The 16834-nt window shown below is 38.9% G+C and overlaps 2 protein-coding genes across 2 annotated transcripts in view; both read left to right on the top strand.

Annotated features, from left to right (window-relative positions):
* The window catches only part of abca3b (ATP-binding cassette, sub-family A (ABC1), member 3b), a 39177-nt gene extending 35719 nt beyond the window's left edge, over nt 1-3458 (top strand). The window contains 4 exon segments of the mRNA XM_043234074.1: nt 102-272; nt 348-544; nt 624-697; nt 1606-3458. Coding sequence (XP_043090009.1) covers nt 102-272; nt 348-544; nt 624-697; nt 1606-1737 — 574 coding nt within the window. The 3' untranslated portion in view covers nt 1738-3458.
* Nucleotides 3459-6906: 3448 nt separating this feature from the next.
* Nucleotides 6907-14115, top strand: LOC122340774 (cytochrome P450 2K1-like). Its single transcript, XM_043234148.1, has 9 exons — nt 6907-7175; nt 7259-7421; nt 8483-8632; nt 8719-8879; nt 8963-9142; nt 9251-9392; nt 9477-9661; nt 10190-10331; nt 13003-14115. The coding sequence occupies exons 1-9, from the start codon at nt 6939-6941 to the stop codon at nt 13146-13148; spliced, it is 1506 nt and encodes a 501-aa protein (XP_043090083.1). The 5' UTR covers nt 6907-6938; the 3' UTR covers nt 13149-14115.
* Nucleotides 14116-16834: the final 2719 nt, after the last annotated feature.

Raw genomic sequence — 16834 nt, 5'->3', positions numbered from 1 at the left:
AGTCCAGGGTAGTTTAGGGAAACGTTTGCAGCAGAAACGCTCTGAATGTCATTGGTTTCTTATATGCTTGTATAAGAAGCTTTCTGTTGGCTCCTACACAGTGGCGGCAATAAGAGGAAGTTGAGTGCAGGCATGGCTCTGATCGGTGGGCCGCCCGTGATCTTCCTAGACGAGCCGTCCACCGGCATGGACCCCGTGGCCAGACGGCTGCTGTGGGACGCCATCACACGCACCAGAGAGTCTGGCAAAGCCATCATCATAACCTCACACAGGTGAGCCTCTCTTCACCCGACTAACGCAGATATGAACTCTGCACCAGAACCAAGCGTTCCTGCTTCTCTCTGCAGTATGGAGGAGTGCGAGGCGCTGTGCACGCGGCTGGCTGTGATGGTGAACGGCCAGTTCAAGTGTCTGGGCAGCCCGCAGCACCTCAAGAGCAAGTTTGGGAGCGGATACACGCTGCTGGCCAAGGTCCGCGTGGAGACGGAGTTAGAGGAGATGGACCTTCAGCTCTTCAAAGACTTCATTGAAAGCACCTTCCCAGGTATTTACATGACATTCGCTCCGTATTTCTGCGAGACTGTTTGACGGCTTTTATCATTTTCAACTATTGGCTCTCACAGGAAGTTTACTGAAGGATGAACACCAGGGGATGGTCCACTATCACCTGACTGACAAAACTCTCACCTGGGCACAGGTACGTCTCAGAAGCATGCAGTCAAAACATACTAATAATATACTAATAGCATACTAAGTCCATTGCAGTATGCAAATACTCAATTATATACCCAGACTGACCAAATGGTGAGTTGCCCACAATGCAATGCGTAGGACTTGACCTTTTTTTTCAGTGTGACAGATAAGAAGTGATCTCAGATAAATTAAAAATCATTTTTATTACATTTAATTATATTGTTTAGTTTAGTTTGTTATATTTTGAGTATTTTTTTAACACACAATTAAATAATAATATATATATATATATATATAGTATCAATATATATATATATATATATATATATATATATATATATATATATATATATATATATATATATATATATATATATATATATATATATAGTTTCCTTGTATATTATATATAATATTAGTTTCCTTGTATATTATATATAATATTAGTTTGTATGTGGTAATCTAGAAAAACACAGAACAGTAATAATTTATTTATTTATTTAATTATTATTTAATACAATTTTAATCAGTTTGATTTCTATTTATTCATTAATAAAATAAAGATTGCAAAAAAAATTGGATGACAAACATTTCTTGTTGCATAAAGTTTCATAAGCTGTATTTTTATACACAATTCACAATTCCTAACATAAATTTTTACAGATTTTTTTTTTTTTTAAATCTAAAAATGTATTGAATTTGCTTATGCTCAAATGTGTTGAATTAGCTTGTTCATTTCTGAACGCAGTCGTCATTTGCACACGATTTCATATCAGATGTTCACACTTTCTGATCAAGCTAAAGAAGCGTTTTCAATGCATTGCAATGAATTTCCAAACGCAGCTGAGATTGTTTCAGGTTCAGCTGCCACGTTCGATATCTCTGACGCTTTTCCGTGTCTTTCTTCCTCAGGTGTTTGGTGTTTTAGAAACGGCCAAAGAGAAGTACAACATCGAGGACTACTGCGTGAGCCAGATCTCGCTGGAGCAGGTGTTCCTCAGCTTCGCTCAGTTCCAGCACTGCGCCGAAGCCTGCAGGAAATGACACGTTCGAGCACTAAAGGGGCGGAGCTCCTCGATCTGACCTTCACCTGAAGAGTAAGAGGTACACCCTGGGCCGACTGACCCTCCGTCAGACCACTGGACATTGCTCAGGTGTCTCTCTTCACACACACACACACGACACGATCATACATAACGCACACTTCCAATCGCGCGGAGACCGGACCGCTAACCCCAGGACTCCGCCAGTAGGGGGCGTGTGCGCGTTTGAGACGTTCGTCGCGCCATCGGAAACGGTTTCTCAATTTTTTTTAATCGGTGCGTCACCGCCCCGAAAGGAAAGTACGTTCGCTGCGTCATCTGTAAGCGCGACAGACTCTGCGTCTTGTGTGTGTGTGTGTGTGCGCACTCGTGTACGATTGCTGTGTTATTTATAAAAGTCTTTTTTTCGTTGGTTTCTCCTGTTTTCTGCTGTGGTCTCAATGCCGACAGTACACGCGCCTCGCCCCTTTTGCTGATAGCATACGCAAATTAAGGCCAGATGTACGGGAAAACGCGACACAAAAGCTGCTTCTTTGGGATTTGCAATGTTGTAGAACATAAAACGTAGCCGAACATGAATGTAAAAATTTTACAGAACACCGCTGTAGGTCGTTTATAGAATTTATACAGTCGATTTGTTCGCATTATCTAGGCATTTATAGCCGTTTCTCTAGAAATGATAAAAATTGATCTTCCAAAACAGGAAATCTTTCAAAGTGGTGCGATTCTTTATGCATGTCATAATAAAAGTCACGTTTATTTTTTTTCGCTGCTAAAAAAAAAAAATCCCATAAAACATTCCTCAGTTCTTTTTAACGAGACCACAGATGTTTGAATGCTTTGCTTTTCCCCTCCACATATCCAGTCTTGATTTTTTTTACCAGCGTGACATTCCTCCTCCAGATCGGGAGGATTTTTTGGGGGGCTTTGTGTAATTCCGCAGATGACCACTAAAGGACGTATAGTGCACTTTTTAATATTTTTTTTTTTACATTTGCATCAAACTGAATGTGTCTAGATACACTAAACCACAAGCTTTTTGTTTTTGTTACTCTATCCTGCACTACTGATGTGGACCAATTCATGCAACTTCTGGAATCCATAAAAGAGCTCACAGCGGTCGGGGAGGGTTTAAGATCAGCGTGAAATGTATTTTTTTTTGCATTGAATGTTTTTAAGACCTCGTAATTCATGTCGACGAGGCTCAGTGACTTTTAGCGTTTATGCTAGATTTCCTCTCAATCAGCGAGTCTTTGTTGAACACGGTTCTGCGTCCTTACGAAGATTGAAATGAAAGCAGCATGGCTTCCCCTTCCAGACCGAACCGACATCACTTTGACCACGTTTCCGTCCATGCCGATGCGGACCGAATGTAAAACACACTGACGTACTGTAGATAAACGGGGCTTGACGGTGACGGACAACAAATTGTTTCTTTTCTACGTTTTTTGTCGTTGATTGGTCCGTTTTGCACAGTGCTCTGGCTGTCGTGTCTGAACTGCTTGTTTGAAATACTGCATTTTGAGAATCGAGAAGGCAAACTTTGGGAATGTTAATGACGACGATGTTGATTTAAAAGGTAAAATGTATACCATAATGCAAAAAGGGAATTTACATTGTAATCTTGTGTACTGTATCACTAAATTAACCTTGTGAGAAATGTAAGTATTGCCATTTCTTTTTTTCTTTTTCTTTTTATTAAATCTGCCTTGTGCAAAGGAACTGTGTTCTGTAGTCACTTCTTTTCTTTTTATATAGATCATGTTTACTCGCATTTGTGAGTTATAAAGTCGTGTGTGACGCAAAATTTCAGATTTTAATTTTTGCTTTATATCTTGCAATTGCAATTTGTGCGTTTATGTCTCACATTTCTGAGACAAAAAATCTGAATTGTGAAACAAAAAAATCACAATAACCTTTTTTTTTTTTTTTTTTTTTTTTTTTTTTATTCAGTGCTGAAAATGGGCTTCCATTCTAGCATTTTTCTGGGGAAAAAAAATCTGATTTCATTGCATACATTTAAAGTTATACCCTAAGGTACAAAAGCTAAATGGTAAATCTTAATTGTTTTAAATATGACATTTAGTCTTTTAAAGATGTATTATCATATTTCCAAAGAGTTTCACCCCTGTCACAGGTGTGTGTGTGTGTGTGTGTGTGTGTGTGTGTGTGTGTGTACATAGTTGAACAAAAATGGCGCTATTTAATGCCGTTATGCACTTATGAAAAATCTAAATGATCATTTTGTTTAATGATGGGCCAAATATTCTCCTTACCATATGCTCTTATGCACCCACATATCATGTATTTATATTACAATTATCATAGTATTTTGGAATAAAATAGAGAAAATATTTTCCAATTCCGATGCAAAGAGGCAGATTTGGTTGCCAGAAAAATTATATTCTTCTGTTCTTTCTGTATGCACTGCATTCAAGAAAACTCTTCCCTTAAATAATGTAATGTATGGTTACATATTATCATGCTTATAAAGGTTTGGAAGAACACGAGGGTAAGTGCCTAATGACAAAATGAAGGATCCAAGCGAATGGGAAAAACCAAACGGCTTTTATCCAGAACACTTCCTTGATGAGAAGGGACAGTTTGTCAAGAGAGCCCTATTTTGGACGCGTGACTAACTAAACAATCAACGTACACATCAAACGATTTTTTCCCAAAGATGACTTCTGTCATTTATGTTTTTCCTAATAAATTTGCTTTTAATTAGTGATCCGATGCTATAAAAAAACGGGATGCGGCAATGTTGATTGTGAGCTTGCGATTGGGTCTGTGGGAGTTTGGGGCGGGGTTTTGATGCCACGCCTCCACCTCACGATTACCGATGCAGCCAGTTAGACGTTTGCAGAACGATTCGTGTACAGGGCCGACCCAAGCCTTTAAGGGGCCCTACGCAGAATTGTTTTTGGGTGCTGTTGACGTTGTGCACCTTTGACCCTTCAGTTTCAGCTTCCATCTGTTATAACACTTCTTGTTCTAAGTCATAACATGGCCTCCATATAATATCTTAGACTGGTATGGGCGCCAGAAGAATCTGAAGGAATGAAGATCGCGTTGAATTGATCCTTCCTGGTAAAGAGCCGTTCGAGTGAAATAGTCTCAACAGTCCAAGTTTGATTATTCCCACACTATAAATAGCATTATTACCCATTATCAGACGTGGTTTTTTGTGGGCAGCCCCCTTTAAAGGCACACTCCACTATCCACCGCTTAGGGCCCCGTGAAGGCTTGTGTCGGCCCTGCTCAGACCTGTTAGCATTCATGTATATAAATCAAAGCACAACATATCAGGAACTCTGTGTTCCTGTCAACCTCTGATCAGGTAGCAATAAAAGCTAATCATCCTCAGACAGGTCAAGGGTCAGCCATAGGAAAGCAGGAAAATGATCAATCCCTGCATCCGAATGTGCATACTATGCATCCTATAAGTAGTATTGAAAATTATTAATATCACATAGAATTTAGGATGGATAGTATGCCCATTGGGACACAGGCAATGTTTCTTTTACTAAGGTGGCAGCAAAAAGTCACTTTGTCACAATCTATTTTTTTGCTCCATGTCTTTAAATCAGCTGTTTATTCATTTATTTAATTAGCAGATGAACCACTTTTAACACGATCCACTAATGTTTTGATATGCTACAGTACAGAGATGAAATAGAAACTCGTTGCACAATGTTTAATTACCCTCGGTCTGATCTGCTGTGTAATATACGGTGGTAATGAATCATTACTCTTGACACATTTGGCCGCTAAAAAAATCAGGCCAAATAAACAGTGAAACTGACCGAAGGTAACTTTCTCTCGGACTGCTGAGAATGATAATCATTTATAGTAGCTAGAAACAGTTTGAGAGCCAGTAACAGAACAGACAGAACAGAACAGGTGTTACATTGCCCTTATAGTTTGAGTATTTTGTTTATAAATATCTTTTAAACTTCACTTCTTTTTCTCTGATTTGCAAGTTAGAAAAATTAGGTCTCCAAATTACAAGATATAACATTTAAGAAAAAAGGGCCAGACTTAACTCGCAATTGTGAGACAAAATGTAAACATGCGAGGTAAAATGCAGCAGTTATCATTTTGTACTAAATGAGAGAATTGTGACATGAATTTATATTTTGCAAATCTGACTTTTTTTATTCAAATTTAAATTGAAATCTCTACTTTTTTTACATAAATATATATTTAACAGATACAGCCTGCTCTGAGCATCGTTTATGGTCGCATCTGGTCGGGTTTCAGAGCCGCAGGAATACAGCCCTCTGCATCATGCCATGTAAGAGAGGGGCGGGGTCAGCACAGCTCATTAACATTTAAAGCGACAAGTCCCTGGGAAACACAATTTAAGATATTTTGGATGAAAAGCATAAGGCTTGTAAATGTCCTATTTCCTGCCATGTGAACACTGAACACTGTCAAGATGCAAGGCTCCCGTCTCCATCTTGAAGTCTAAGCAAGCACATCGTCAAACTCTTAAAGCTGAATTTCGTAAACACAAAACGGTATTTTTATTTTTTTTTGTATGCGCCATGACACTCGCTTCGAGAAATACAGCAACTTCGGCAAGTGAAGTGATAGAAAAGAGGTCGAGGAGCTTGTTTGGACTCTAATATCACACGCCAATCAGATTCAAGAACCAGAAAGTTGTATAAATGTTGTATAAATACATAAATTTTTATTTCGTTTTGTTACAAAAAAAGAGTTTGAGAATAAGGTTGAATAATTTTTGTGGCAAAACCTGTTTTATACTCAGTTAAATAACAAAGAACAAATTAAATATTTTAAGGCATGACACTAAATAGCGTGCTAAAGAACATTTGGTAGATGATTTAAACATGACTGTCATAGTCTGGTCTCTCATTTAACATTGTTTGACTTTCCTTGTGTTAGCATAACTCAGTAAGTATACAACATGTTCACTTTTGTTCAATTGTATTCAATGATTCACCAAATGTAGTCTAATACATGGATGGTTGACATAATGTGTCCAATGGTGTGATAGAAAACTGAAAAAGAAAAGATTTTCTACACTTTTGCTACGTCACACCACAGGACACAGTTCAATTTCTTATTTGTCAAAACATTCTTATGTAAAAACAGCAAGCCGTTACTTTCATGGATTTGTTTTTGTTTGTTTAAGAGGGACACATAAAGTCCCTCCCTCGCACAGCAGCTGTAAATATGAGTGAATCAGTTGAGGAGCTCAGAGAGAAAATGGCTTTTGTCGAGTCTCTGCTGCAGTTTCCCAGCACAGGTACATTACTGGGAACTTTGCTTTTGCTTCTGGTTTTGTATTTGCTTTCTTCTGGATCCAAATCTCAGAAAGGAGGGAAAGAGCCACCGGGACCAAAACCGCTTCCACTGGTGGGGAACCTGCTGACCCTTGACCTAAAAAGACCCTTTGACACTTTTTTTGAGGTGAGAACTCGACGCATTCAAACAGTGATAGCAGCCTAACATTTTCAGATTTGCCTGTAAACGTCTTTCTCTGTGATCTCCAGCTCTCTAAAACCTACGGGAACATATTCCAAGTCTTTCTGGGTCCCAAACAAACCGTGGTCCTAGTTGGATACAAAACCGTCAAAGAAGCTCTTGTGAACCATGCAGAAGAGTTCGGTGACAGAGATACTAGAGCTGGGTACAGGACGGTGAAGCACGAGCACGGTAGGATTCTTCTATTTCTGCCTAAAATTTATATCTAAACTGTAAAAGCTGGACATTTGGTAAAACAAAGGTGGCACACAAGCTTTTAGATCTTCATTTACTCTCGGTTTTCATTACATTTAGCACAAATATGAGCTCATTGCAAGTATAAAACTGCAAAAAAGTGCACACATGCCAGGTCTAGGACAAATAGAAACTTAAGCAAAATGTAATGTCAGCATAATGGTATAACTGCTCCAAACTCAATTTTATTGCAATGTTTCAACCATCTGACCTGATTTTCGAAAATGTCAAATATCAGTGTGCGGACATTATTTTTGTATTTTTTCTCATTATCAGCATGTGCACACAAAATTTATTGGAAACCATGTTTGGACATGGTTTTTAAAGCTTTTTCACATAAATGAAGAAAGAAAATCAGTTACTGTTTCACTTATGCTTCAAAGATTTTTTTCTTAAAACTAAAATAAGTTATTTAGGTTTTTCAAATAGGTCTATATAGTAATACAGAAACCTTCAACAGGCATCAGGAGTTCAATTTGTATTTGTTGTATTTTGGGTGGTGCACATGTGTATGCAAAGCCTTAAAAAGTTTGCATTAATTGGCAAACTGAAAAACAAGTTGAGAAAGTCCTCTGCAAATTATTATCTGCCAGCAGGAGATGCTTTTGGAATAAAGCCACTGATCTATAATAGAGAACTGGATTGCTCATGACATCAAGAAAGTGAAGCCGCCATATTGGTATTCCACACTATTCCCATACATTTAATAGAATTAATAGGACATTGTACGAATTAAGTTTTTATGTAGGGGAATTTTGCCTGCTTAAACTTAGGTTTAAGTAGTAGCTAACATCAACGAAGACTTCCAGTGGCTTCACTATCTCTCGGCATTTTAAAAAACAATGAGCGTAGCTGAGTATTTTAAAAACTATATTTGAGACCGAAACTGAGTCTCAGTACCCAAACTCTCCTTGAAACTGTGCATGCTCTGTCTTAAGTGAGTATTGATTACAAGCAGTTTGACTTGCTGCATAATAAGTTGTTTTTGTGTTTATCAGGGATCATATTTTCCAATGGAGAGAACTGGAAAGAGATGAGACGCTTCACTCTCAGCAACCTGAGGGACCTTGGGATGGGAAAGAGAGGAAGTGAAGAGAAAATCATAGAGGAAATTCAGTATCTGAAAGGAGAGTTTGATAAGTTTGAAGGTACAAGCTGAGACACACATAACATGTAATCATGCTCTTTCTTTATAAGATCCATTGAGAGACGGTTAGTTGTTTGGTCTTCACAGGAAAACCCTTCGACACGACACAGCCTGTGAACTACGCCGTGTCAAACGTCATCTCATCTATCGTGTACGGCAGCAGATTTGAATACACAGACCCCCAGTTCACTGAAATGGTCGACAGAGCAAACGAGACTGTTCATGTTGCTGGATCGACTTCTATAATGGTATGTATGATTTAAAGGTTAACCAGAACCATCTCTGAGAATGTGTCACTTAGTCTCTAATGTTCCTGATTGTCCATTTCTAGCTGTACAACGTAGTCCCATGGTTGGGTCCGTTCATAAAAAACAAAAAGACTATTTTGAACAATACTCTAAAAAGTAGACAACATATGAAGAAGCTGATCAATGGGCTTCAGGACACTCTGAATCCACACGACAGCAGAGGATTTGTCGACTCTTTTCTCATCCGTAAACAGAACGATGAGGTATGTAATTTTTTACCATAACATTTTCAATGACCAATACTTATACTGTAACAATTGCAAATTCAATATTGGTAAATGAATATGCATTTTTTGAATGCCATTTGACAGAAATCTGGCAAGAAGGACTCATATTTTCATCAGGACAATCTTATGGTGACGTTGTCAAATCTGTTTGTCGCTGGTACTGACACCACAGGAACGACTCTGCGCTGGGGTCTGATGCTCATGGCCAAATACCCTCATATACAGGGTAAAAACACAGTACAAGAGTTTCTCCTCAACGCTGAATTCAGTGGTGTTCACAGAAACAAACCTGTTTTGCATTTGTGTGCAGATGGAGTCCAGGAGGAGATTGACCGAGTGATCGGTGGACGTCAGCCGGTGGTGGAAGACAGAAAGAAGTTACCGTATACAGACGCTGTGATCCATGAAACTCAGAGACTGGCAAACATAGTACCCTTGAGTCTCCCTCATATAACCACCTGTGACGTTACCTTCAACGGTTACTTCATCAAGAAGGTCAGTCAGTATAAAGGAATAGTGTCCCCTTTGGGGGGTTATCACAAGTAGATAGATTGTTTTTGTAACAAAAATATTTCTAGTTTTTAACGTAAATAACTAACTTCCACTTTATTCCATAAAAGTGCTGTGTTCCGGCTTCTTGGCTGACTTCTGACTCGATGTATCATGTGTGACGTAAGTTGCGTCATACGTCAAGTCATAGGCCAGCCAAGAAGCCAGATCTCATCACACTCACGGAAACAAAAACTGTTTACATCACAGTACTTGCAGTATATCCGATTTACTGAGCTTCACAATAATTGCCACTAGCAATCCACCAGCATTGCAAATCTTGGAAGAGCCAGAATTTATTTTTAAAAACTCAGTCTGTGTTCATCTGAAAGAAGTCATATACACCTAGGATGGCTTGGGGATGAGTAGTTTATAGTGTATTTTTCATACTTGGGTGAAGTGCATGAATACATGCAAGGCCTGTAAAAGTTACCATGTTCATCATGTTCAAGATGTCTGTTCTCCATTTTCTAGGGCACCACTGTTATTCCTCTGCTGACGTCTGTTTTGAAGGATCCAAGCGAATGGGAAAAACCAAACACCTTTTATCCAGAACACTTCCTTGATGAGAAGGGACAGTTTGTCAAGAGAGACGCTTTCATGCCCTTTTCTGCAGGTACAGAGTAACTGTAGTTTAAGGCCGTAACCATGTCTTGAACACTGCCCTTTTTGACAGTAATATTCGTTTTACCACTCTAACACTTTTACCATAATTAGGATTTACCGAATCATAATTTTCTTAATACATTTGACATCCACACACACACACGAGTAAAATTAAACCTACCTTCAGCCATTCACATTTGATTTGTGACAGGACAGTTACAGTTGTAGCACCCCCTCTCTTTCTGGTGTAGAAATTTCTAAGGGACTGCTCTTGGTTCATAAACAAAATGCCTTGTGTTGTTGGATTAAGGCCCCCCTTTCCCTGATCTTACCTGTTATATACGTTATTTCCTGACATTTAGTCATTTTGCAGACGCTTTTATCCAAAGCGACTTACAATTGAGAGTACAACAGCGATTCATTTTTTTGAGAGACAAACAGACAGAGTAAGTGCTTATAACACCCAGTCACAGGCAGTGTTCAAATTAGTACATGCCAGAAGGGAAGAAATAAACAAGGGGGAGGAGAAGTGAGACAGAGACAGTGAGAGTATTTTTTTTTTTTATGATGAGGTCAGGTATTGCTGAAAGATGTGAGTTTTCAGCAGTTTCTTAAAGATTGACAGAGATCCAGCATTCCGGATAAGTACGGGAAGATCGTTCCACCAGCCAGGAACAGAGAACGAGAAAGTTCTGGAGAGTGATTTCGAGCCTCTTTGAGATGGTACCACGAGGCGTCGCTCGCTAGCAGATCTCAGACTTCTAGAGGGCGTGTAGATTTGTAATAGTGAGTGGAAGTAGACCGGTGCCGAGTCTGTGGTTGTTCTATATGCAAGCATCAGTGCCTTGAACTTGATGCGAGCTGCAATCGGTAGCCAATGTAAGGAGATAAAGAGAGGTGTAACATGGGTTCTCTTGGGCTCATTGAATACCAGCCGTGCTGCTGCATTCTGAATCATTTGTAGAGGTTTTATTGTGTTCGATGGAAGTCCAGCCAGAAGAGCATTGCAGTAGTCCAGTCTAGAAATGACAAGGGCCTGGACAAGTAGCTGTGCAGCTTGCCCTGTTAGAAAGGGCCTGATCTTTCTTGTGTAATGCAAACCTGCAGGATCGAGCAGTCTTTGCAATGTGATCTTTGAAGGTTAGTTGGTCATCGAGGATTACACCAAGATTTCTGACTGAGGTTGATGGGGTAATTGACGAAGAACCTAGCTGGATGGTGAAGTCATGCTGTGTAGTTGGAGTGGCAGGGAATACAAGCAGCTCAGTCTTTTGACAATACCCTCGAAAACAAACAAGATGCTTCACGGATAGAAAAGAGTAATTTAATGAAAACAGAAATCTGAAACAGTAAAGAAAAGTTGAGCAAGATACTTCAGTTAAGAAAAATACTTTCTAAATCCCAATTTTCTCCAAACCACGTATCTCCCTCCCTCTTTTAGGTTATGGGAGTGCAGACAAGGTACTGGGTAAATAAATCCAATGTAATTTCGATACAATTTAAACAGAAACAACAGTGGGCCCACAAAATCACACACACACACCTCCCCGCTGCAGGCCTGTGTCGTGGCTAGTGTGCGTTGAGGCCTTGAAACTGAAACTGGCCGCTTCACTCGAGTGAGCAAACGAACAAACAAACACACAGTACCCCTTCTTCCCGTTCTCTGAATATTCCTGGTCCTCCGCCGAAGCGTCGATCGTCCCACGATGCCGGAGGAACACCCAGCGTTTCCGGTAGCTGGGTGCGCTATCCGGAGGAATAAAAGAAAAAAACTCCTGCGATCTTGAGATCCAACGAAGAAAAGTCTATCAACGGTACACGACGACAGCGATCGTGTGGACGTTTTGACACACAAACACTATAGTACAGCTGATGCACTAGCGGTCGCGGCGGTAATGTCCGTAAGTGTTCTTGGAAAACGCTGATAAACTCGATGTTAACCCACATTATGGGCTAACTGTTTGTTAACAATCAATACAAAAAGGAAAAAAAAACACACTGTAACAGACAATTGAACGAAAAGCCCAATTTTTCTCATCCCTCGCAAGTTCGTTCTACTCACGACTATCCTTTTTCTCTTTTTTTCTATTAACCAATCGGATTCCTCTCACCTATTTTGGGGCGGGTTTAAACTACAGGATATCCAATCACTAAAAACCAAACAAGTTAGATTGTATGCACCACGTTTTCCCCTGTGCATTTCTAACTAACTTTACGCTACATAACGTAATGATATGCAGAAAGGTAACTTTAAAAGAAGAAAAGGAAAGAGTAAACATTACAAATACAAATTAAAACAAACTGAATAAAATACATACTTAAACCCTATCAGTGAAAGGATTTATTTTCTATAGGGTTACACAGTTATCACTGTCTTTGATTTTGTGCAACTACCCTCAACTTCTTCAGACTGCAAATTGGTGCAAAAGCATAGTCAAAAGTACTCTAATATGCTTGATCAAAGCCTTAATTGTAGCTAAATATGTGTCTTGGTTAGTCACATTTAATTATGAATTGTGAAAAATCCAGTAGTTTTCATCACTGCATAAAAAAGGAAATGCTTTGATAGAGTTGGGGATCATTGTCTTTAGTAAAGCCTGCCTTCTATGATTTAACTGGTTACCACAGTCATTTGGACATTCATGAGTGAACCTCTCTCTCTCTCTCTCTCTCTCTCTCAGGACGGCGGGTTTGTCTTGGAGAGAGTTTGGCCAGGATGGAGCTCTTCCTGTTCTTCACGTCTCTTCTTCAGAGCTACCGCTTCACGACTCCACCTGGAGTGTCTGGAGATGATCTGGATCTCAAAGGAGTAGTTGAGTCACACTGAATCCATCCCCACACAAACTGTGTGCGATCAGACGCTTGTAAATGAAGAAAATACTGATTGTAAAAGAAAGTAAATATATATGTGAATAATGAATAATGAGCGATGTGTGATGTCCTGCAATTTTTCAAGCTAAATCCCTGCTGCCTGATTTTGCAAAGTGGTGTGTCTTTTCATACTATTTTGAAGGGGTCATGACATTGGAAATTAAACGATGAGAAATCAGTGATGATGCAGAAGGGCCCTTTGAAGGGATTAGGGCATGGAGATGAGACCTTCTGAATGGAAAGCAGAGTAGGTCTCTTCAGGAAAGTAATAGAAATGACCTGATCAGTGGGTGAGGCCAAAACAGAGGGTTGTTTTCTAGATTAAGTGACTTTATAGTGATGCTAGCATTAATGTTGGAGTCAGGCAAGGAAGGTAATTTTTATATCATGATTTAGAAACACCCAGCAGTTTGAAAACGCTCATAAAAAGTCAGAAATGCTCACTTTTGCTCTGCAGAGACTTCAGGTCGAAACAAGAATAAAGGCTAAAAATAATCATTTTTCCAAATATTTTTTTTTTGTGAACTTGAAGTAACCTGTAGTAAACTTGAAGGAACATATTAAAGTAATATAATAATAAGTGATATCTTAATTATGAACACACTGTTTTGTAGCGCAAACAGTTTTACAATTTCCTTCACTTTACACTTCTCGCCATTTCTCTACAGCGTTTAAAAATAAGGAGAAATTCCCCAAAGAACTAAAGAACTAAAATAAGTGAAACGCTAAGGTTATTGCTGGATTATGCATCAATGAAGGATGTCGTTACTCAAATATTGAAATTGGTATTTAAATAAAGCATAATAGACACACTGGCAGGAAACGTGTGAAGAATCAAGTGTTTATTTGTATAGAGATTTATTTGAGGAAGAAAAATGCATTTTTGTTATTTACTTAAGAAATGAAACATGTTTTAAGGCGAACGTTGTTTTTGTTGGTGGTGTTGACTGTGTGGGCACCTTACGGTGTTTTTTGCTTATTGTTTATGTTTTGACAGTAAATGGGTATTAATTGAACATCGAGTAACATCAAGATTAATTGTAAAATTGTTAATCTTCAAAGTACATCCACACAATATTTTGTGCATCCTCCTTTTGCAGCCTCTAAACGCTTTCTATAGCTTCCAATTAGAGTCTGGATTCTGGCAGAAGGTATTTTGGACCATTCTTCTTTACAAAACGCGTCCAGTTCAGTCAGGTTTGACGGTTTCCGTGCATGGAGAGCCCGCTTTAAATCACACCACAAATTTTCAATAATATTCAGGTCTGGGGACTGAGATGGCCAGTCCAGAACGTTGTACTTGTTTCTCTGCATGAATGCCTTAGTAGATTTTGAGCAGTGTTTAGGGTCGTTGTCTTGTTGAAAGATCCAGCTCCAGTGCAACTTCAACTTTGTCACTGATTCCTGGACATTGTTCTCCAGAATCTGCTGATATTGAGTGGAATCCATGCGACCCTCAACTTTAACAAGATTCCCAGTCCCTGCACTGGCCACACGGACCCACAGCATGATGGAACCGCCACCAAATCTTACTGTAGGTAGCAAGTGTTTTACTTGGAATGCTGTGTTGTTTTTCCGCCATGCATAACGCCCCTTGTTTTACCCAAATAACTATTTTAGTTTCATCAGTCCACAGAACCTTATTCCAAAATGAAGCTGGCTTGTCCAAATGTGCTTTAGCATACCTCAAGTGACACCGTTTGTGGCGTGTGCAGAGAAAAGGCTTTTTCTGCATTACTCGTCCATACAGCATCTCCTTGTGTAAAGTGCACTGTATAGTTGAACGATGCACATTGACACCATCTGCAGCAAGATGATGTTGTAGGTCTTTGGAGCTGGTCTGTGGGTTGACTGTGACTGTTCTCACCATCCTGCGCCTCTGCTTATCTGAGATTTTTCTTGGTCTGCCACTTCGGGCCTTAACTAGAACTGTGCCTCTGGTCTTCCAATTCCTCACAATGTTCCTCACAGTTGAAACCGAGAGCTTAAATCTCTGAGACAGCTTTTTGTATACCTCCCCTAAACCATGATGTTCAACAATCTTTGTTTTCAGGTCATCTGAGAGTTGTTTTGAGGCTCCCATGTTGTCACACTTTAGAGAAGATGCAAAGAAGAGAAACACTTACAATTGACCTCCTTTAAATACTTTCTCATGATTGGATTCACCTGTGTATGGAGGTCAAGGGTCACTGAGGTTACCAAACCAATAATTAGTTCTAATAATTAGTGCTAAAGGTATTGAAATCAATAAAATGACAAGGGTGCCTAAATTTATGCACATGGCTAATTTTGTTGAAATAGTTCTTGCACACTTTCCATAAATCATATAAAGTTTATTTCACTTCTCAAATATCACTGTGTTTGTCTCCTGTATGATATATTTAACTGAAATTTCTTATCCAGACAACTAATGATTTATAAAGGAAAATCATGAATATTTACAGAGGTGCCCAAAAATTTGGCATACCACTGTAACTTGGATGATATCCTAAGTACAAAAGCTACATCTTCAGAAAAAACCAAAAACGTGTACCTTATTTTCTGAGAGTGGATGAGTTGAAAAGACAGATAATTACGCTCCTTTATGGCATTAATTTATCTTGTGTCCCTGAACCTGTCAGCACTTGTGCGTATGAATCAAAACACAACATGTTACGGCCTCTGTTCTCGTTAACCCTGACACAGTTAGCAATAAAAGCTATTCATCCTCAGACAGGTGAAGGTTCAGTCATAGGAAAGGAGGACAAATGTCACACCATGTTTAAATAGAGCAGCAACAATAAGGATTGAGTCTCGCTGCATGAAAACCCCCTTTTTTTTCTTTTTGTACTAGATAAACCTGGAGTTCATCATAGTTACTATCAACATGATCCGGTAATGTTATATGAAGTACAGATATAAGTGTTGCAAAATGTTTAATCACCTTCTGTCTGGTTTAATCTAAAATGAAACAGCTGTGTAATATAATGATGAAACATTACTCTGAAATCATTTGGCCGCCAATATATCAATAAACTGACTGAAGGTAACTTTCTGTCAGCCTGCAGAAAATAAACCATTTATAGCATCTACAGATGGTTTGCTTGTTCAAGACCATGAACATTAGATCACTGCAAAATAATTAATTTAGTAGGTAATCCTATTATGCTTTATCATGTTTTGGCACTTAGCTAGGCAATACTAGCATTTTATAGCACGATGCTAGCACATTTTGATGAATGTTAATCATGTTATAACAATTACTTATATTTGCACGTTTTAGCTAATCGCTATTAGCATATAGCTATTTACTAACAACATGTGTAGTGTGTTGGGAGTCCTGTGTGTTAGCATGAATCCAAAAACCCAACTACAAGATTCACGATTTGGTGCTACGATCCATCAAAATTAGCCACAATGTCAAGTCTAGTGGATTTTTACGGCCGATTATTTTTTAATAATATGCATCAAACAGTCTGTCCACATTGACATCTTTCTAATTTGACTCTCCAAAGTAGATTTAGATTGCACATTTTTTGAAATTGCATACATTTTTTATTTGCATCAGTTACAGGTGATATTGCAAGTGTTTTCTCCCTAGAAAGCTGAATCATTTTCGAAAGCTTATTTGACTGATGAAATGCTGCATCAGGTTTATGAAAG

This window comes from Puntigrus tetrazona, chromosome 3 (genome assembly GCF_018831695.1).
Source record: "Puntigrus tetrazona isolate hp1 chromosome 3, ASM1883169v1, whole genome shotgun sequence".
In the NCBI taxonomy this organism is placed as follows: Eukaryota; Metazoa; Chordata; class Actinopteri; order Cypriniformes; family Cyprinidae; genus Puntigrus; species Puntigrus tetrazona.
The sequence above is the reverse complement of the archived record's forward strand: the minus strand, read 5'-3'. Positions and strand labels throughout refer to the sequence as shown.